This window comes from Scyliorhinus torazame, chromosome 19 (assembly GCF_047496885.1).
Source record: "Scyliorhinus torazame isolate Kashiwa2021f chromosome 19, sScyTor2.1, whole genome shotgun sequence".
Lineage (NCBI taxonomy): Eukaryota > Metazoa > Chordata > Chondrichthyes > Carcharhiniformes > Scyliorhinidae > Scyliorhinus > Scyliorhinus torazame.
Window position 1 is genome coordinate 117,042,297 of NC_092725.1, and position 21,784 is coordinate 117,064,080.

The 21,784-nt window shown below is 46.2% G+C and overlaps 1 protein-coding gene across 1 annotated transcript in view; it reads left to right on the plus strand.

Moving 5' to 3' along the window:
* The window catches only part of cnot2 (CCR4-NOT transcription complex, subunit 2), a 204,802-nt gene that overhangs the window by 95,933 nt on the left and 87,085 nt on the right, over nucleotides 1-21,784 (plus strand). The window contains 1 exon segment of the mRNA XM_072485099.1: nucleotides 15,754-15,876. Within this exon segment, the coding sequence (XP_072341200.1) occupies nucleotides 15,754-15,876 (123 nt within the window).

Sequence of the window (21,784 nt, forward strand, 5' to 3'; positions counted from 1 at the left end):
CATAGAAAATGGACATCCAGCAGTCAGAGAAGAGTTGCTGAAGGTGTCTTAACTGCATGGTCAAAGATGGTAGGTCAACGTTAAAGCCAGAAACAGAGGTAGTGAGATGGACGAGTGTAGGGAGAAAGCGGAAGAGTACTGCCTGAAAAGCTTTGAGTTGTGCTATGTATTGTGGAACAAAGGTAGAGAGGAGTACTAAGAAGGCCAAAGTCAGAAGATCATAGAGTGCACTATCGCAAGGGTAAGATGGCATTTGTGATGATGAGCACAACTTGAGGTCAAATAGACCACGGTAGTAAATAATCTGATTGAACCTGAGAGTGTGGCTGGGAGTGGGATGGCAGCAATTTCAAATGGTTGAAGATAATGGCTTCAGTCATCCCAATGTTTATTCAACCAAGATTGGATGTCAGGTGTGCAGTCACGAGGCTTGAGACCTATCAGAGGTGTTATGAAAATAAACATTCATAGAATTTAAGTATATGTATGTGATGGATTAATATATTAGAATTTTGAGGGCAGCACGGTGGCGCAGTGGTTAGCATTGTTGCCTCATGGCGCCGAGGTCCCAGGTTCAATCCCGGCTGGTCACTGTCCATGTGGAGTTTCCACATTCTCCCTGTGTTTGCGTGGGTTTCATCCCCACAACCCAAAGATGTCCAGGGCAGGTGAATTGGCCACATTAAATTGCCCCTTAATTGGAAAAAATGAATTGGGTACTCTAAATTAAAAATTTTTTTTAAGGAAATGACGAAGCAGATGGGGAAGGCTCTGATAAATATTAGAAGCTGCATATGAAAATTGGAGGCTAGGAAATGTGAATTTAGTAGGGTTGGGGAAAAGGAACAGTTGTGCAGTAGAGAACAATTAGGCCAACTTGCAGTAGAGAAAATGATTGAGCATTACACACCATGCACATTTGAAATGGCAAAGACCATGTATAGTAAGCGGCTTGGATTTCAAAGCACCAGTTCACTACAGATTAATTTTGATTTTTTTTTTGAGAAGATTACTAAACCTAGTGACTGGAGAGCAGTTTTGCTCTCCAACGAAACTCTTTATCACAAGATGAACTAAGTGTCTCCACCGACAGGAGTGTTGGTAACTGGATGACAAAGATTTAAGGCAAAAGAACCAAAGGCAAGATGAAGAGAACATTTTTTAGGCTGCGGGTTGTTAAGATTGGGAATATGTTGTCTGAAAAGCTGGTGGAAGATGATTCAACAGTAACTTTCCAAAGGATTAACAGTGATCTAGTGGACTTCCGGTGGTGGCTAAAAGGAGTAAGTCACACATTTGATGGCTTCCGCTCTGGTCGGACATTTGGACCTTTCCCCCGGACCTTTTTGCGGTTTTAAACGGTAAATTCTAAGGCTGAGGCAATTGGGCACCGTTTCCACGTATCGGTGGATGGAGAAAAGAACTAGAAGTGCACGAAAAGGTAGAAATAGGAAGATAGGCAAGAGCTGTGTTGAAGCTGCAGCAGAAGACAGCATGGCCGAGGACCGGACCCCTGGGGTGTCAGCCCAGTGATCAACGGAGCAGTTGATGCAGGTCATCCAGGACGGCTTTGCCAAGCAGAAATGGGACTGCCTGGACCCGATTAAAGAGTCGAATGATCGGCTGGAGCACAGATTGGACGCCCAGGATCGGGCGATCCAGAAGGTTGAGAAGGCGCTGGCTGAGCAGGAGGAGCATCAAACAGCGGTGGAGCTGGAGGTGGGAGTGCTGCGGGACCAGCAGAAAAGGCTTCTGGAGAAGGTGGAGGACCTAGAGAATAGGTCCCGCCGGCAGAACTTAAGAATTGTCGGGCTCCCGGAGAGGGCTGAGGGAGCTGATGCTGAGGCATACGTAGCGGGTATGTTTTAAAAGCTGGTGGGGTGGGGGACATTCTCCTGACCCTTGGAGGTGGACAGGGCGTATAGAGCGCTTGCAAGGAAGCCGTGAATGGGGGACCCTCCGAGGGCAATGGTGGTGAGATTCCATAGGTTCCTGGACAAGGAATGTATTCTTCAGTGGGCCAAGCGAACGTGGAGCTGTAAGTGGGACATCAGTATCCTACGGGTGTACCAGGACCGGAGTGTGGAGGTGGCTAGCAAAAGGGCAGGCTTCAACCAAGTTAAGTCAATCTTCTTCAAGAAACAGGTGAAGTTTGGACTGCTGTATCCGGCTCGTCTCTGGGTCACATATGAGGACCAGCATCATTATTTTGAGTCGCCCGAAGATGCGCTGGACTTCGGAAAAGAAAAGGACTGGTGGGGGGCTGAGAACTCTCGAACTTTGATGTAACTTGTTGGCTTATATTGGGTCTTTTTTTTCCCTAAATTTTTCTCTTCTGTTTTTGAGTTCTGTTTAAGAAGGGGGGGAAAAAGTTTTCTTGTTTTCGGGTTTTCTTTTGGTGGATGTTGGCAATGTCTTTTTCGTTGATGTGCACTTTTGTGGGATGGAGACGTGCTTGTTTGGGTTTCGGTGAGTGTTTTTTTTTTCAGTTGGGTGATTGTGTGGGGATTGTTAGATGAAGGAATTTGTTTGTATCAGCGGCGGGGGGGGCGGGGGGGTGGAGAAATGAGGGAACAATAGTGGGAGACTTTTTGGCACGGGGACCACCATGCTAGCTGGGTGAGCTAGCTCACGGAAGCGCGGAGGGGGTGTGCATATGTTTAGATTATTATATGGGTTAGGTTTCAGAGTAGTGTTGCTGGGGGGGGCGGGGTGGGGGGCAAGGGGGGTGGTGGTTCTGCTGACGAGGGAGGGACAGAGGAGGGCGGTGGTGGGGGCTGCCAGGGGGCGGCCGGAGGAGGCGCGGTGCATAGGCTGGAGGCGGGCCCAAGAAAGGGGATCGGCGGGGGGGGGGGGGGCACTTTTTCCCCCCCCCCCCAACTAGGCTGATCACCTGGAATGTTCGTGGGTTAAATGGGCCAGTTAAGAGGGAACGTGTTCACAGGCACCTGAGGGGACTGAAGGCGGACGTGGTAATGCTGCAGGAGACGCACCTTCGAGTAGTGGACCAGGTTAGATTGAGGAAAGGCTGGGTCAGTCAGGTTTTCCACTCTGGGCTGGATACAAAGACTAGAGGGGTTGCGATCTTGATTAATAAGCGGGTGGTATTTGAGGTGGGTAGAATAGTTTTGGATGTGGGGGGTTGATATATTATGGTTAGTGGTAAGCTGGAGGGGATGAAGGTGGTGCAGGTTAATGTATATGTGCTAAATTGGGATGACGTGGAATTTATGAAGAGGATGTTGGGGACGATACTGGATCTGGACTCGCACAAGCTGATCATGGGAGGGGGACTTTAATACAGTTATTGATCCCGGCCTGGGTCGGTCATGCTCGAAAACGGTCAGGGTGCCAGCAATGGCAAAGGAACTGAAAGAGTTCATGGAGCAGTTGGGGGGAGGGGTGAATCCATGGAGATTTAGGCAGCCGAGGGTGAAGGAGCTCTCCTTCTATTCCCACGTGCATAAGGTATACTCTTGGATCGATTTCTTTGTTTTGGGTAGGTCCTTGCTGGCAGGGGTGGTGGACACTGGGTAGACGGCGATCACTATCTTGGACCATGCTCCACACTGGGTTGACCTGCACGTTAGTACAGATAGCAATCAGCGCCCGCAATGGAGGTTAGATGTAGGGCTATTGGCGGACGAAGCGGTGTGTGAGAGGCTGAGGAAATGCATACAAAATTACCTGCAGGTAAATGATACGGAGGAGATCTCAGCAGCAGTGGTCTGGGAAGCGCTGAAGGCAGTCATGAGAGGAGAGCTGATCTCGATCCGGGCTCATAGGGACAGGACGGATAGGGCAGAGACGGATCGACTGGTGAAAGAGATTCTACAAGTCGACAGGAGGTACGCGGACACTCCAGAGATAGGGCCTTTGAGGGAACGGCGGAGGCTACAGGCGGAGTTTGGCTTTTTAATCACAGGGAGGGCAGTGGAACAGCTCAGAAAGGCGAGGGGGGCGGTATACAAGCATGGTGAGAAGGCCAGCAGGATGCTTGCACAGCAACTCAGAAAGATGGAGGGAGCTAGAGAAATGGGGAAAGTTATTGACGGGGTTGGGAACTTAGTTGGGGACTCGGCAGGGGTGAGTAAGGCGTTCCGGGATTTTTACAGCAGGTTGTACAGGTCGGAACCCCCTGTGGGGCCGGAAGGGATGAGGCACTTCCTGGAGGGGCTGACTTTCCCGAAGGTGGACGGGGAGCTGGTAGAAGGGCTGGGGGCCCCAATCAGGTTGGAAGAGATAGTGGAGGGCTTAAAGGCCATGCAGTCGGGCAAGGCCCTGGGACCGGATGGGTACCCAGCGGAGTTCTATAAAAAGTCCTCCGGGATATTGGGACCGGTGCTGATGAAGGTGTTTCACGAGGCAAGGGAAAGGGGGGTTCTGCCCCAGACGATGTCACAGGCCACAATTTCGCTTATCCTGAAACAGGTCAAGAACCCGGAGCTATGGGTCTTACAGGCCGATTTCCCTGTTGAACGTAAACGCCAAACTGCTGGCCAAAATGTTGTCCTCCAGGATTGAGGATTGTGTACCAAACGTCATTGTGGCAGATCAGACGGGGTTCGTTAAGGGCAAGCAGCTGGTGGCCAATGTAAGAAGGCTGTTAAACGTGATCATGATGCCCCCGGAAAGTAGGGAGGTGGAGGTAGTGGTCACGATGGATGCGGAAAAAGCTTTTGACTGGGTTGAGTGGGATTATTTATGGAAGGTTCTGGGGCGGTTTGGATTTGGGATCGGCTTTATTGACTGGGTCAGGTTGCTGTACCAGGCTCCTGTCACAAGTATACAGACGAACAGGACGACTTTGGACTATTTTAGACTGCATCGGAATGCCCCCGCTCCCCACTGTTGTTTGCGCAGGCAATAGAGCCGCTGGCAATTGCTCTGAGGGCCTCAAGGGGCTGGTCCGTGGCGTGGGATTGTGACCGGCTACATAAATTGAACCTGGCCCGGTTGGTGGCTCAGATGAAAGGTGATTTCCGGAGACGGGATGCACTCCCGTTGTCTCTAGCTGCTAGAGTCCAAACAGTGAAAATGACGGTCCTCCCGAGATTACAGTTTGTATTTCAATGTCACCCCATCTTCATTCTGCGGTCCTTTTTTAAGCGGGTCAATAAAGTTATTGCGGGCTTCGTATGGGGGGGCCAAGTCCCTGCTAGTGAGGAGGGTAATGCTGAAGCGGAGTCGGGGAGAGGGAGGGCTGCCGTTGCCGAACTTTAGCAATTATTACTGGGCGGCTAACATAGCCATGATCAGGAATTGGCTGGTGGGGGGGTGTCGTTATGGGTGCGTATGGAGGTGGCTTCTTGCATGGGCACAAGTTTGGGGGCGCTGGTAACTGTGCCTCTGCCGTTCCTGCTGGCGCGGTACTCCACCAGCCCCGTGGTGGTGGCGGCCTTGAGAGTCTAGGGGCAATGGAGGAGACATGTGGGAGCAGTGGGAGCATCGGTCTGGTCCCCAATCTGAAATGAAAGTGGGAGGAGGAGCTGGGGGGAGAGATAGAGGAGGGCCTTTGGGCGGATGCATTGAGTAGAGTCAATGCGACCGCAACTTGTGCCAGACTCAGCCTGATTCAATTCAAGGTCGTTCACCGGGCTCACATGACAGTGGCCCGGATGAGCAGATTCTTTGGGGTGGAGGATAGGTGCGAAAAATGTGCGGGAGGACCAGTGAACCACATATTCTGGGCATGTCCAAAGCTGAGGGGATTTTGGCAGGGGTTTGCTGATGTCATGTCCAAGGTATTAAATACAAGGGTGGCATTGAGTCCAGAGGTGGCGATTTTCGGGGTGTCGCAGGATCCGGGAATCCAGGAGGGGAAAGGGGCAGATGTTCTGACCTTTGCTTCCCTGGTAGCCCGGAGGCGGATATTACTAGCATGGAGGGACTCAAGGCCCCGGAAGTTGGAGACCTGGCTATCGGACATGGCTGGCCTTCTCTGTCTGAAGAAAATTAAGTTCGCCATGAGAGAGTCACCATTCGGGTTCGCCCGGAGGTGGCAACCATTCATCGACTTCTTCGCAGAGAATTAATCGTCAGCAGAAGGGGGGGGGGGGGGCGGGCGGGAGAGGGGGTTAGGTTAGCATAGTTTAGGGGGTTAATTAATGGTGGGACCTGTGGGGGAGGGAGGTGGTATTTGCAATATCATAGAATTTACAGTGCAGAAGGAGGCCATTCGGCCCATCGAGTCTGCACTGGCTCTTGGAAAGAGCACCCTACCCAAGGTCAACACCTCCACCCGATCCCCATAACCCAGTAACCCCACCCAACACTAAGGGAAATTTTGGACACTAAGGGCAATTTATCATGGCCAATCCACCTAACTTGCACATCTTTGGACTGTGGGAGGAAACCGGAGCACCCGGAGGAAACCCACACACACACTGGGAGGATGTGTAGACTCCGCACAGACAGTGACCCAAGCTGGAATCGAACCTGGGATCCTGGAGCTGTGAAGCAATTATGCTATCCACAATGCTACCGTGCTGCCCAATATATGTTTATATTTTTATGTACATTGTTTATATTGCTGCTGTTACAATGCCAAAATAATACCTCAATAAAATGTTTATTAAAAAAAAAACAGTGATCTAGTGACTAAAATTTACTTGGATCTGTAAAGATGCTTGTTGAAGTTTTTCGTCGGTGTTTAGCCCCAGTTGTTCAATAGTCATAGTCGATGTGGAGAATAGTACTACTCATAGTATAACATTTGCTGAGGCCAATTGCCAAATTTAAAGGAAATAGCTTTCAAAAATTCTTGACTATCGAGTAGATGCAAACTGGCAGGTGGCTAATAATGTAGTAGATGTAAGTTAAAACATGTTTGCAGAGGAAATGCCAAGCAGACATTTCTTCAACCCACCATTTTAAATGTAATTGGATCGAGCAACCTCAGCTGTGCTTGCTTCTCCACCTGCATCCTTACCCAGTTTCTTAAGCAGTGAAAGACAGCCTGTGCAATTCTGTTACTCCCGAATCTGTTGTATGTGATGTAGTGAAGGGAGGCAGGCCAAATTAAATGCGGAAATCAATTATTAAAATGAAAATATAAAGTTGCTCATATTCCTTGATGCAACATGCATTGTAATAAATACAATATACTAAGACACCATAAACTGGTTTGCTCTATCCCTTTGTTTAAAAAATGACTGTGATGGAAAGGTGGTTCTGACAGGAAATCTATTATCACCTTCAGCGCGGTAGCACAAGTGGCTAGCACTGTGGCTTCACAGCGCCAGGGTCCCAGGCTCGATTCCCCGCTGGGTCACTGTCTAAGGAGTCTGCACGTTCTTCCCATTGCTCCGGTTACTTCCTACAGTCCAAAGACGTGCAGGTTAGGTGGATGGCCATGATAAATTGCCCTTAGTGTCGAAAACGGTTAGGAGGGCTTATTGGGTTACGGGGATAGGGTGGAAGTGAGGGCTTAAGTGGGTCGGTGCAGATTCGATGGGCCGAATGGCCTCCTTCTCCACTGTATGTTCTATGTTCTCCCTGTGTCTGCGTGGGTTTTCTCCGTGCTCCAGTTTCCTCTCTCAGTCCAAAGTTAGGATTTGCCATGCTAAATTGCCCTTCGTGTCCAAAAAGGTTAGGAGGGGTTATTGGATTACGATGATAGGGTGGAAATGAGGGCTTAAGTGGGTCGGTGAAGACTTAATGGGCCGAATGGCCTCCTTCTGCACTGTATGTTCTATGTTCTTTGGTGAATTATATTTGCAGCTTTATGATAAAGGGCCCTCAGCAAATATTGAATGTCGCGGTGACAATTGGTTGCCAGGGATAGAGTCTGGTTGCAGGGGGTTCAGGACTGGCATTTAAACATCCAGGGATTCACAACCTATCGAAAAGACAGAGAGGTGGGCAGAGGGGCGGGGTTGCCTTGTTAATTAGGAATGAAATTAAATCAATAGCACTAAACGACATGGGGTCAGATGATGTAGAGTCTGTGTGGGTAGAGTTGAGGAACCACAAAGGCAATAAAACCATAATGGGAGTTATGTACAGGCCTCCTAACAGTGGTCAGGACCAGGGGCACAAAATGCACCACGAAATAGAAAGTGCATGTCAGAAAGGCAAGGTCACAGTGATCATGGGGGACTTCAATATGCAGGTGGACTGGGTAAATAATGCTGCCAGTGGACCCAAGGAAAGGGAATTCATTGAATGTTTACAGGAGGGCTTTTTGGACAGTTTGTGAGGGAGCCCACGAGGGAACAGGCCATTCTGGACTTAGTGTTATGTAATGAGCCAGACTTGATTAAAGATCTTAAAGTAAGGGAACACTTAGGAGGCAGTGATCATGATATGGTAGAATTCAATCTGCAATTTGAAAGAAAGAAGGTAGAATCAGATGTAAAGGTGTTACAGTTAAATAAAGGTAACTACAGGGGCATGAGGGAGGAACTGACGAAAATCAACTGGGAGCAGAGCCTAGTGGGAAAGACAGTAGAACAGCAATGGCAGGAGTTTCTCGGAGTAATTGAGGACACAGTACAGAGGTTCATCCCAAAGAAAAGAAAGGTTATCAGAGGGGGGATTAGGCAGCCATGGCTGACAAAGGAAGTTACGGAATGCATCAAAGCAAAAGAGAAAGCCTATAATGTGGCAAAGAGTGGTGGGAAGTCAGAAGACTGGGAAGGCTACAAAAACAAACAGAGGATAACAAAGAGAGAAATAAGGAAAGAGAGGATCAAATATGAAGGTAGGCTAGCCAGTAACATTAGGAATGATAGTAAAAGTTTCTTTAAATACATTAAAAACAAACGGGAGGCAAAAGTAGACATTGGGCTGCTCCAAAATGACGCTGGTAATCTAGTGATGGGAGACAAGGAAATAGCTGAGGAACTAAATACGTACTTTGCGTCAGTCTTCACAGTAGAAGACATGAGTAATATCCCAACAATTCAGGAGAGTCAGGGGGCGTGGTTGAATATGGTAGCCATCACAAAGGAGAAAGTGCTAGAGGAGCTAAGATGTCTAAAAATTGATAAATCTCCGGGTCAAGATGGGCTACATCCTAGAGTTCTAAAGGAGATAGCTGAAGAAAAGTGGAGGCGTTAGTTATGACCTTTCAAAAGTCACTGGAGTCAGGGAAAGTCCCAGAGGATTGGAAAATCGCTGTTGTAACCCCCCTGTTCAAGAAGGGAACAAGGAAAAAGATGGAAAATTATAGGCCAATTAGCCTAACCTCGGTTGTTGGCAAGATTCTAGAATCCATTGTTAAGGATGAGATTTCTAAATTCTTGGAAGTGCAGGGTCGGATTAGGACAAGTCAGCATGGATTTAGTAAGGGGAGGTCGTGCCTGACAAACCTGTTTGGGTTCTTTGAAGAGATAACAAATAGGTTAGACCATGGAGAGCCAATGGATGTTATCTATCTTGACTTCCAAAAGGCCTTTGATAAGGTGCCTCACGGGAGACTGCTGAGTAAAATAAGGGCCCATGATATTCGAGGCAAGGTACTAACATGGATTGATGATTGGCTGTCAGGCAGAAGGCAGAGAGTTGGGATAAAATGTTATTTTTCGGAATGGCAACCGGTGACGAGTGGTGTCCCGCAGGGTTCAGTGTTGGGGCCACAGCTGTTCTCTTTATATATTAACGATCTAGATGACGGGACTGGGGGCATTCTGGCTAAGTTTGCCGATGATACAAAGATAGGTGGAGGGGCAGGTAGTATGGAGGAGGTGGGGAGGCTGCAGAAAGATTTAGACAGTTTAGGAGAGTGGTCCAAGAAATGGCTGATGAAATTCAACGTGGGCAAGTGTGAGGTCTTGCACTTTGGAAAAAAGAATAGAGGCATGGACTATTTTCTAAACGGTGACAAAATTCATAATGCTGAAGTGCAAAGGGACTTGGGAGTCCTAGTCCAGGATTCCCTGAAGGTAAACTTGCAGGTTGAGTCCGTAATTAAGAAAACAAATGCAATGTTGTCATTTATCTCAAGAGGCTTGGAATATAAAAGCAGGGATGTACTTCTGAAGCTTTATAAAGCATTAGTTAGGCCCCATTTAGAATACTGTGAGCAATTTTGGGCCCCACACCTCAGGAAGGACATACTGGCACTGGAGCGGGTCCAGCGGAGATTCACATGGGTGATCCCAGGAATGGTAGGCCTAACATACGATGAACGTCTGAGGATCCTGGGATTATATTCATTGGAGTTTAGGAGGTTGAGGGGAGATCTAATAGAAACTTACAAGATAATGAATGGCTTAGATAGGGTGGACGTAGGGAAGTTGTTTCCATTAGCAGGGGAGACTAGGACCCGGGGGCACAGCCTTAAAATAAAAGGGAGTCACTTTAGAACAGAGATGAGGAGAAATGTCTTCAGCCAGAGAGTGGTGGGTCTGTGGAATTCATTGCCACAGAGGGCGGTGGAGGCCGGGACGTTGAGTGTCTTTAAGACAGAAGTTGATAGATTCTTGATTTCTCGAGGAATTAAGGGCTATGGAGAGAGAGCGGGTAAATGGAGTTGAAATCAGCCATGATTGAATGGTGGAGTGGATTCGATGGGCCAAATGGCCTTACTTCCGCTCCTATGTCTTATGGTCTTATAGCTATCTAAGATGTGCTGACATTTTTCAATCTCTAATTTTCTTCTGAAACTTGAATCAGACCTGTGGTGCAATATCATATCTGAGGGCAGAAATCAATTGCTGTAAAAATATGGAAAGAATTCCAGGATGATAATGCCAACTGGGTAACATTGGATAACGCATAGCTATGGATTATGAACTTCCCTTATTATATTTAACCTGCCAAATTTTACAGTGTTTTATCACTGGGATTTGAGCAAAGATTAAACAAATTTTTATTAGTAGGAGAATGGAAATATGCTGTTTGAGAGGAAGTTCAAGGATTTTGACCCAGTGACAGTGAAGGAACGGTGACATTATTTCCAAATGATCATGGTGAAGGGGAACCTCCAGCTAGTGGTGTTCCCATGTGTCTGCTGCCCTTGTCCTTCCAGATGATTGTGGTCATTGGTTTGGAAGGTGCTGTCTAACGAGCCTTGGTGAGTTCCTACAGTGCATCTTGAGATTGATTGATTGATTTGATTTATTGTCACATGTACTGAAGTACAGTGAAAAGTATTTTTCTGCGGCCGAGGGAACGTACAAAGTACGAACATAGTGGCCAAAGAGAATAATCAACAGAGGACATTGACAAATGGTGCATCAACAAACCGTGATTGGTTACAGTGCGCAACAAGGGGCCAAACAAAAAAAATACATGAGCAAGAGCAGCATAGGGCATCACAAATAGTGTTCTTACAGGGATCAGATCAGTACGATGGGGAGTCGTTGAGGAGTCTTGTAGCTGTGGGAAAGAAACTGTTCCTATGTCTGGACGTGCGGGTCTTCAGACTTCTGTACCTTCTGCCTGATGGAAGAGTCTGGAAGAAGGCAATGTCTGGGTGGGAGGGGTCTCTGTCTTCCTGAGGCAGCGGGAGGTGTATACAGAATGAATGTGAGGGTGGCAAGCTTGTGTGATGCGCTGGGCTGAGTTCACCACACTGCAGTTTTTTGCTATCTTGGACGGAGCAGTTGCCATACCAGGCTGTGATGCAGCCGGATAGGATGCTCTCTATTGCACATCTGTAGACGTTTGTGAGAGTCAATGCAGACATGCCAAATTTCTTTAGCTTCCGTCAGAAGTAGAGACCTTGTTGGGCTTTCTTGACTGTTGCATCAACGTGAGTGGACCCCCAGGAACTTAAAGCTATGACCATCTCCACTTTGGAGCTATTGATCCAGATGGAGCCATTGATGCAGATGAGAGTGTTTGTCGTGCTATGCTTCCTGAAGTCGATGATCAGTTCCTTGGTCTTTCCGACATTGAGAGAGAGGTTGTTTTAGAGATGGTACACACTGCTGTTACTGTGTACGGTGGTGGAGGGATTGAATGTTTGTGGAAGGGATGTCGATCACCTGGGCTGTTTTGTCCTTGATGCTGTCAAGCTTCTTGAATGTTGTTGGAGCTACACTCATCCAGGCAAGTGGAGAATATTCCATCATACTCCTTCTCGATGTTAGATAGGCTTTGGGGAGTCAGAAGGTGAGTTACATGTCGCAGAATTCCTAGCTCCTGACCTGCTCTTGCAACTACAGCATTTATATGGTTAGTCCAATTCAGTTTCTGGTCAATGGTAATCCCTAGGATGTTGAAAGTGGAGAATTTTGCAATCCCTTCAAATGTTAAGGTCGATGGTTAGTTATGTTGCTCTCTTTATTTGGTTCTAAATATGGCGGTCAATATGGTCGCCTTCCTTAATCCTAATTACGTTTGCTTTAGAGTCGCCAGGTATTTTTCGATAACGCCACCAGGTTCAAATCCGAATACTGATCAAAGAGGCGATGCACCAGTTAGTTAGTTCAAAGTCAATACTATTTATTTACACACACAGTAATATCTACTCATGCGCAAAATACCACAAACTAAACTATCTCTAATGCTAACGCCTATACTTAGCTTCGGGTGCCCACTCAGTCAGAGGAACAATGGCTGGTTGGGGCTGCTGGGGTCGAAGTGGTACAGGAGAACAGCTACGGTCGTCCGTCTGGTAGCGAGCGTTGACCTTGGACTTACTTGCTTCTGGTGTAGCTGGTGAAAGGGTCTCTCCGCTTTGAGAGCTGATTCCAAGAGAGCGATTCTCTCCTGGGGCCTTCTTCTTATACCTGCAAGGGCTTCGTGACTTTTGGGCGGGCCTTGAACTTGGCCCCAATCAATTGGGCCGTATCTTGATCACTCGTATTGATCTTGACCAATAAAGGGGTGGTGCCCTGATGGCTGAGGGTGTCCTAGGTGGCCGTTGGCCTGGCTTTGTTTGTCCTTTCGGTTTGGGGAACTGGTGCCGCGAGGTCTGGAGCCAGATCGGTTACTTGAGTATCTCCCCTTTGTTCCCGGAGATGGGCCATATTATGCTAGTAGACCTACAGTTTCAGTCTCCTCTGGGAGCTGCAATCCCAATACACGTACAGGCTCTGTGCCTGCTTGCTTTCTTAGCATTGTCCATTGTTCCCTGCAGTCTTTGCAAACATCAATTTTCTATTCTGGAAGTGGCCATCCCAGATGGCTACAGTTAGAGTCTCTCTTGTTGGAAGTGGTCATTGCCTGGTACTTGTGTTACTTGCCACTTGTCAGCTGAAGCCTGGATGTTGTCAAAGTCTTGCTGCATTTGCACATGGACTGCCTTATTATCTGAGGAGTTGTGAATGGTGCTGGATGTTGTGCCATCATCAGCGCACATCCCCACTTCTGACCTTAATATAATAGGAAGGTCATTGATGAAGGACCTGAAGATGGTTGGGCATCGGACATTAGCTGGTGGAATTCCTGCAATGATGTCCTGGACCGGAGATGTTTGACCTCCATCAACAAACAGCTCCAACCAATGGAGATCCGTTGGTTGTGGAATTGCTTAGCTTCAGCTGTTTGTCATACAAATACATCCTATGTTGTAGATTCACCTGGTTGACACTTAATTTTTAGCTTTGCCTGGTACTGTTCTGGCATATCCTCCTGCACACTTCATTGAACCAGCATTGATTCCTTGGCTTGGTGGTAATGTTTGACTGGGGTATATGCCAGACCATGAGGCTGCAGATTGTGATTGAGTACAATTCTAATATTGCCGATGGCGCACAGCGCCTCATGGGTGCCCCGTCTTGAATTGCTAGATTTGTTCAAAATCTCTCCTATTTAGCACGATGGTAGAGCTGTACAACACGAGACTGTCCTCGACAGTTGCATCTGCAGCAGGCAGGTTGGTGAGGATGAGATCAAGTATATTTTTCCCTCTTCTTGGTTCCCTCACCACGTGCCACAGACCCAATTGAGCAGCTGTGTCCTTCAGGCCTTGATCTGTATTGGTGCTACCAAGAATCCTGGCAATGGACATTGAATTCTGCCACCCAGAGCACATTGTTTGCCCATACCATCTTCGGTGCCACTAAGGAGGCCTTCACAGAGACAATAGGGCTGAGTTTGCCATCATCATTTCTGGTGCCTCAATCGATGCCAATTGGTCTGTCTAGTTTAATTACTTTGTGGTTTGATGCAACTGAGTGGATTGCTAGCCCATTTTAAAGAGCAGCTAAGAGTCAGCTGCATTGCTGTGGATCTGAAATTGCATGAATGCAGCATTTTTTAAAATCTCCCTCTCGCCTGGTTGCCCACAGGTGCTCTCACAATGTGATGGAGTAGATGGTCAGGCGAACCTGCATGTGCATGGGCCAATTGAGGCCTTGCTGCTGCTGGGGTTTTACCCATATCCAGATCAGGGTGTTCAGCGACCCGGTGCCCAATGAGAGCCCCCACCCCCCACACACACACACACAAGATAGTTCATCACCACAGGTGGGTTGCCTCACATCTTTTAAAAAGAACCTGGATGAGCACTTGGTATGACATAACGTTTAAGGCTATAGGCCAAGTGCTGGCAAATGGAATTTGGCAGCTAGGTCAGGTGTTTGTCATGTGTCACTGCAGACTCAATGCACCAAAGGGCCTCTTCAGCACTGTGTATTTCTGTGTGTAAATCAGTAGGAAGGGCCTTTACAGTCCTTGGTGTCTCCTGTTCAGCAACTTCTTGTAACTGCTGGGACTAGATATGGCGAGCAGCTCTCTGAGACCGGACTGCCTCCCAGATGGGTGTGAAAGTCCCGTCTTGAAGCAATTAACGGTTTAGCGTCTATAAAATGATTGCAGGGCAACCCAACAAGCTGATGAGGTGGTGCCCCTGACTTTTGCGCCGGGTCAAGTAGCCAGTACTTTCAAGTAAAATTTCAGTCTCTCTCTCCCTTGGAAATAACTAGTGAGCAAAAATGTGGTTCGACACAAATTGGCATAATGCTTTCATTAAAAAAAAATAATAGTGGGTGTTGTAATGACTCTTCGCACAGTTGAGGTTTTCCTGGTTTGTATTGGACTTTTCAGGGCAATGGTGCCCTCAAAGATTGTTTCCTTTTCCTTCTCGTTCTCCTTCTGCGGTTCATTGGCTTAGCAACCACCTTGAGGCACATTAGATTTTACATTTCAACAATTCAGTACTTTCTAATTTCAGAGCTGTTGTACCATTCAATGTATTTCTTAATTCAGTGAAAAGATCAATTAAAAGGATTGTCATTTACTATAATATAAAACGATATACTCTGAGAAAATCTAATGGATTAATTCTGAACTCTTTAAATTCATTAAAACATGGAGATTATTTGAAGATTAAAATATGTGCATATATTCTTGAAATTTTAATTACTGTTCTATATTCCTGCATCTAAATTTCCATTCAGTAATTTTGTTAATGAGAGCAAAGGCAAACACAAAGTTTCCTATTAATTATACTCATGGTGCAACTTTTGCTACATTTATTTATTGCTACAGTGTTCTTATTAGGATTTCACTCTCATGTAATGGTGAGTTTTGATGCCTTTGTTGTAGCCATATTTTTCACTGGGTGTTCAAGAATCATAATCATTGTGTGAAACTTTTGTATTATGTCTTCTTGAACTTAATTTATTTCCTTATTTCTGGGGGGGGGAGCACTTTAGCTGTGGAGCACTGGGGTCAAATGATGATTGTGGCAAAAACACTTTCGATGAATAAGCATATCACTGAACAAGAAGCATATGGGTATAAGCATGAAAGCATTTGGATAGAATATAATATCTTTTTTGTAGATTTTTTGCATTAATACACTGGTGTCCAAAATGTCTGAAGAAAAACATATTTTCTTTGTTTTTGAAATAGGTGACAAACAGCATGTTTGGTGCTGCGAGAAAGAAGTTTGTAGAGGGAGTGGAGAGTGATTACCATGATGAAAGTCTGTATTACAACCAGTCTTCAATGTTCCCTCATCGAACAGAAAAAGATGTAAGTAAATGTTTATATATCTAGAATAAAATGCTTGTAGTGAGTGATTCAGATAACTTCAGTAAAATTTAAGCATTATTTAAATATCTATTGAGCTCAGATTCCCTTGACTGCGTATTAAATTACTCTCTGTTCCATCTGGTACTTAATTCTGTGTTCTCCCGTTTTAGGTTCTTTAGAGCTGAATGTTAGAGGATGCATGATGAGCTTATTAAGATCCTATAAATGAAAGGAGGGTGTTACAACACTTTATTTAAATGATCTCTAAAGGATTACCAGTGACCATTATGAATGGACTATTTCTGTGCAAATTTTAAATATATTTGTAGATTTGCTGTAATCACTCGACTAATATCCACATAAGCATGGGTTTCTGTATACTTTGTTCGCAGTCCTCTTTGGAGTGCCCTTTCTATCAGGTGCAATTGTGCTTTAATATACATTTATGATTAATCTGATCATCCAGTCTCTTTCTTCTTTAAGGTGTTTATTGTCTATTGTTGTTTACTGAAATATCTTACCTTTCTCACTTATTCTTCACAAAGTGATAATTCACCTTCTGTGACTTCAGCCAACACCCAAGTTCCTCCTGCAACTACTTCTCTGTCCTTGCTGCCCTACTGTTGTTACTTAACCTCTGAGGACCTTCCATCAGTATCCAGAACAAATTTTCAAAGTCTGACTAGGCCATCTCTGACCACTTCATTGTATTCTTGAACAGCAGCATTTCCGGTTCATATATAAGCTCCTCTGCCATCACCTTAAACGTTGAAAAGAAAATCTACCTTCTAATTCTTAATTCCCAAGTCCCTCTCCTGTTACCCATTTACTCAATGGCTCTCATTCCTTCTGTCTGTGTTTCCATTCCCACCTTTTCCTTTGTGGTATCATGCCCTGTTGCACAAAATTTCATTCCACTTCAAATATATCACCTGTTCCTGTCCTTGAATGACATTGCTAAAAACTTTTTCTATATTATTCTCATATCCAGACTTCAGAATGCCCTCCAAGCTGCCTTTTTGAGCTCCATCCAACATAATTTGGAACCCTTCCACATAGCTGTCTACAGTCTATTACATACTAAATCTCAGCTCAATTATCACCCCTATTTTGAAGACTTCCAGTGCACCAATTTTGACGTTTGCATTCCTGGGTATTAATTTCTCCATGGCTTCAATCCAACTTACCTCAGCAACTTCCTCCATTGTTATGTTTTTGTCAACACTACTGTTGTGGCAGCTGTCAAGTGGTAAATTGTATAAATGCAGAAATTAAACCAGTGTGTAGAGGGTGAGTGGTTGTAATGGGGAATTTTAACTTTCTAATAGATTGGGATAAGCAGGCAAGCACATATCAAAAAGGCAGTGAGTTTCTCAAGTATGTTCTGGATGTATATTCATATCCTGAATGATGGAGCAACGAGTTGTATATACGAATTTGCAGTTGACAGTAACGGGATGTAGCAAGTGTAGATGGAACCAGGATGTTACAAAGTGACACTGCAATTGTTTGGGAAAACAATGCCAGTTTAAGTTCAAAATGTGGAAAGTGCAAGGCCATCTACTTTGGATTCAACAAAGACCAAATTGTTTTTTCCCCCATTAATGGTGATAGACTGGAGATTGTGGGGGAGCAAAGCAATTTCTGTCTTCTGTTCTGGAACCAACACCTCTTAAAAAAATACTCTTGCATTTATATCTCACTTTTCATGAACACCGTACATCTCAACGCGCTTTACAGTCATTGAAATATTTTTGGATCATAGTCACTGTTGTAACATAGGAAATGTGGCAGCTAATTTGCACTCGGCAAACAAAAATGTAATAATGAGCTGATAATATTTTTTGTGGCATTGATTGAAGGATAAATGTTTTGAAATGAAATGGTTGCAGCTCTGGTACCTCTGAGTGAAAGGCTGTAGGATGAAAGGGTGTGAAGAATTAGGCTCCTATTTTATGAGGTTACAGATTATCACAGATCTCTAAAAGCTGGTGTATAGGAACACCTAATGGAATGTTGGGCTTTAAGTCTAAGGGGTTAGAAAATAAAGGTGAAGGAGTGGTGATTTGGTTCTTGAGAGTCATGGGCAGCCCCTATTGAAGTATAACATTCAGTTTTGAACACAAATTGTCAAACCCTGTGGGTAGTGCAGCAAAGACGCACCAGAATGATACTCGGGATTAATCAAGTGATTTCAGATAAAGCAGGCTGTATACAAGGGAATTAGTTCCTCAAGTGGGGGAATATAGAACAAAGGAACATCATTTTAAGGTTAGAGCTTGCTATTCAGGAATGAAATCAGGAGGCACTTATTTATGCAAAGAGTGGTGGAAGTCTGAAACCCTCTTTCCTACAAAAGGCTGGGCCAATTGAAATTTTCAAGCCAATTCATTGCTGCAGGGTATCAAGGGAATTAAATGAAATTGAAGTATTGATTAACCGTAATCACTGGGTCACTGTCCGTTTGGAGTTAACACATTCTTCCCGTATCTACGTGGGTTTCACCACCACAACCCAAAAGATGTGTAGGGTAGGTGGATTGGCCATATCTTTTTATTAAAACAAGCTAAATTGCTCATTAGTTGGGGGAAAAAAATAATTGGATACTCTAAATTTTAAAAAAAGATCAATCGTAATCTAATGAAATAATAGAACCGCCCCAAGGAGTTGAATGGCCTAATCTTTTTCCTGTATTCCATGGTAAGGTATGAGAATTCTTTGCTTAAAAAAGTGCTTATGATGGGTTGTCACATGCAATTTGCTTTTGTAGCAACAGCTGGCAACTCAACAACAGCACCCGGAGGAAACCCACGCAGACACGGGGAGAACGCGCAAACTCCGCACCGACAGTGACCCAAGCTGGGAATCGAACCCGGGTCCCTGCGCTGTGAAACAGCAGTGCTATCCACTGTGCTACCATGGAGGAAAGTGAGATAGATGGGCATGGAGAGGTGTATGGAGCTTATTCTAGCATTGGGGTCTAGACAACTGAAGGCATGGCCACCAATGGTGGAGCAATTAAAATTGCGGATGGACAAGAGGCCAGAATTAGAGGTGTGGAGAAATCGCGGAGAGTCTGGGCGAAAAGAGATGACAAAGATCGGGTTGTGGTCCAGCGAGCATAGGGGTGTTAGAGGAATGGTACCTGCTACAAGATGTTAAGACATGGACAGCAGAATTTTGGATAACCTCAAATTTATCGTGGGCAGAATGAGGAAGACCAGTCAAGGTCCATTGAAATAGTTGAGTCTAGAGGTAGTGAAGACATGATTGAGGATTTCAACAGCAGATGAGCTGAGACAAGTGAAATCAGGCAATGTTGCAGAAGTGGGGATAGGCAGTTTTGCTGATGGCACAGATTGGAGGTTGGAATCCTGGGCTCAACTTTGACACCCAAGGTTGCGAACAGACCTGCTTAATCTCAGACTATCGCCAGTGAGAGGGATAAAGTCTGTAGCTAGGGAATGGAGTTGGAGCAGGCAGCGAAAACAATGGCTTCAGTCTTCCCACTATTTAATTGGAGATAGATAGATTTAGCTAGCTTGTGTTTCCGAGGCTACATACCATAATCTTGGAGGCACTTCTCCAGAACAGTACGTGCTCATGTGAAATGTGAGTGGTATGGTAGTTTTCGGCCCCTTAAAAATATCTATGCAGGATTAGTTATATATACTAGTTATACTAGTTACAAATAATGTGTGAAAATAATGGAGATGCAAAACGTTCAATTTATACTGAAATAGTGAAATTACAGTGATTGCCTCTTTTATTCATTTGGCTATTTTAATATGTGAGTTTGAGACCACTGAACTATTTTTAAAAAGATTTTTATTGAGTTTTTCATTTTATACACTTTACAGTAGTCAAGTGTATGTGCATCGGGTACAATATTCAAGAAATGTCCATTGCTATCGACCACCCACCCCTTTTGATGCTTTGAGCTTTTTTCTTAGGTCTCATATTATACAGTGGGAGAGATTCCGGGGGTGGCCATGGAGTGAGTGGTCGCATATGTGGTAGCTCCTGCTCGTGACAGTCTTTTTGTGACCTTTACCCCGATTTGTAGTAGGAATTTTGGAGGAAAAAGGTGTAGAAGTGTGAGCAGAAGAGATCGAACCCCTAGTTTATGGAGCGGCGGACCAGAAGTGTCCTAAAAAGAGAAAACCAGTTGGTTGAGACGGGTGAGCTGCTGGCAATCCACGCGGAGATGGCGGACAGGCAGGGACCGACCCTGCCGGCTCAGTGGTCGATGGAGCAGTTGGTGAGCTTCTTGAGCAAGAAGTTCACCCAACAGCGGAAGGAACGTTTGGAGGACCTGGCCCGGGCGGTGGACTCGATCAAGGCGGTGGTTGACTGGGTGGAGACGAGACTGGCAGCCCAGGGACAGGTGATCCAGAGGTTGGAGGAGCTGGCGGGGGAGCATGAGGAACAGTCCACCTGATGGCAGTGGCGATGGGACTGATGCGAGACTAGCAGAAGCGACTGCTGGAGAAAGTGGAGAACCAATCTCGTAAGCAGAACATTCGGATCGTGGGCCTGCCGGAGGGGAGCAAAGGAACGAATGCTGGTGCGTATGTCGGGAAAATGCTGGAGAAGCTGCTTGGGGAAGGTGAGTTTGACCGGCCTTTAGAGGTGGATCGACCCCACAGGGCGCTGATGTGCAAGCCCAAGGGGGACGAGCTGCTGAGGGCAATGGTGGTACGGTTGCATCGGTTCCTTGATAAGGAGCGTATCATGAGGTTGGCCAGGCAGACGAGGCGTTGCACCTGGGAAGGTGTTGATATCCGTGTGTACCAGGAGCTGGGTGCAGAGCTGGCAAAGAGGAGGGCGAGCTTTAATAAGATGGAGTCGACCCTGTACAAGAAGGGTGTAAAGTTATGACTACTGTACCCGGCTCGCCTATGGTGGGCGGGAGTTATACTTTTGGCTCGGCGGAGGAGGTAGTGGACTTCATGAAAGAGAGTGGATTGGCAGGAGAAAGAGGACTTTGAGCTTTGGTAGTTGGGAAGTGGAGTGAATGTACTGTATTGCAAAAACTTTGATTTTGGTGTTCAGAGAACATAGACACACCGTGCAGAAGGAGGCCATTCGGCCCATCAAGTCTGGACTTTCAAAGTGGAGGAGGAGGAGGGTTGATGACGGTTGCCTGAGGGCGGGCCAGGGAAGGTGCGGGACATGGGCCGAGGACTGGCCTTGGAGAGGCTATGGCTGATCGGCAGAGGAGGGGAGCGGGGTGCCTCCGTGACCAGACTGGTCACGCGGAACATTCGGGGACCGAATGGGCCAGTCAAAAGGGCCCATGTGTTCACGCACTTGAGGCAACTGAAAGCGGATGTGGCCATGCTGCAGGAGACAAGTTTGAAAGTGGGGGATCAGATTAGGTTAAGGAAGGGATGGGTTGGGCAAGTGTTTCAATCTGGGTTAGAATTCAAAACGAGGGATGTGGTGATTTTGATTAATAAACGGGTGGCGTTCGAGGTGGGGAACATAGAGGCGGACGGTGGAGGTGAGCGGGGTGGGGGGAGAAGATATGTTATGGTTAGTCGGAAACTGGAGGGAATGTCTGTAATGTTGATGTATATGCCCCGAATTGGGACGACGTGGAATTTATGAGGCAGGTGCTAGGGAAGATTCTGGACCTAGATTTTTATTGACTGATCATTGGAGGGGCTTTTAATACTGTTCTTGATCCAAGGCTGGACCGGTCGAGTTCACAGTGAACGTGTTATGCCCAACACCCTGGGATAGGGCGTGGTCAATCCCCCCCCCCCCCCCCCCCCCCCCGACCTGGGACCCGGAGTCGTAACATATGTGAATTAACCAGTAATTCTCATAAACCTTTCGAGATCTTTGGCCCTAGACTGCTACAGACACCAGGGACGGGATTCTCTGTTAGCCGATGCCGAAA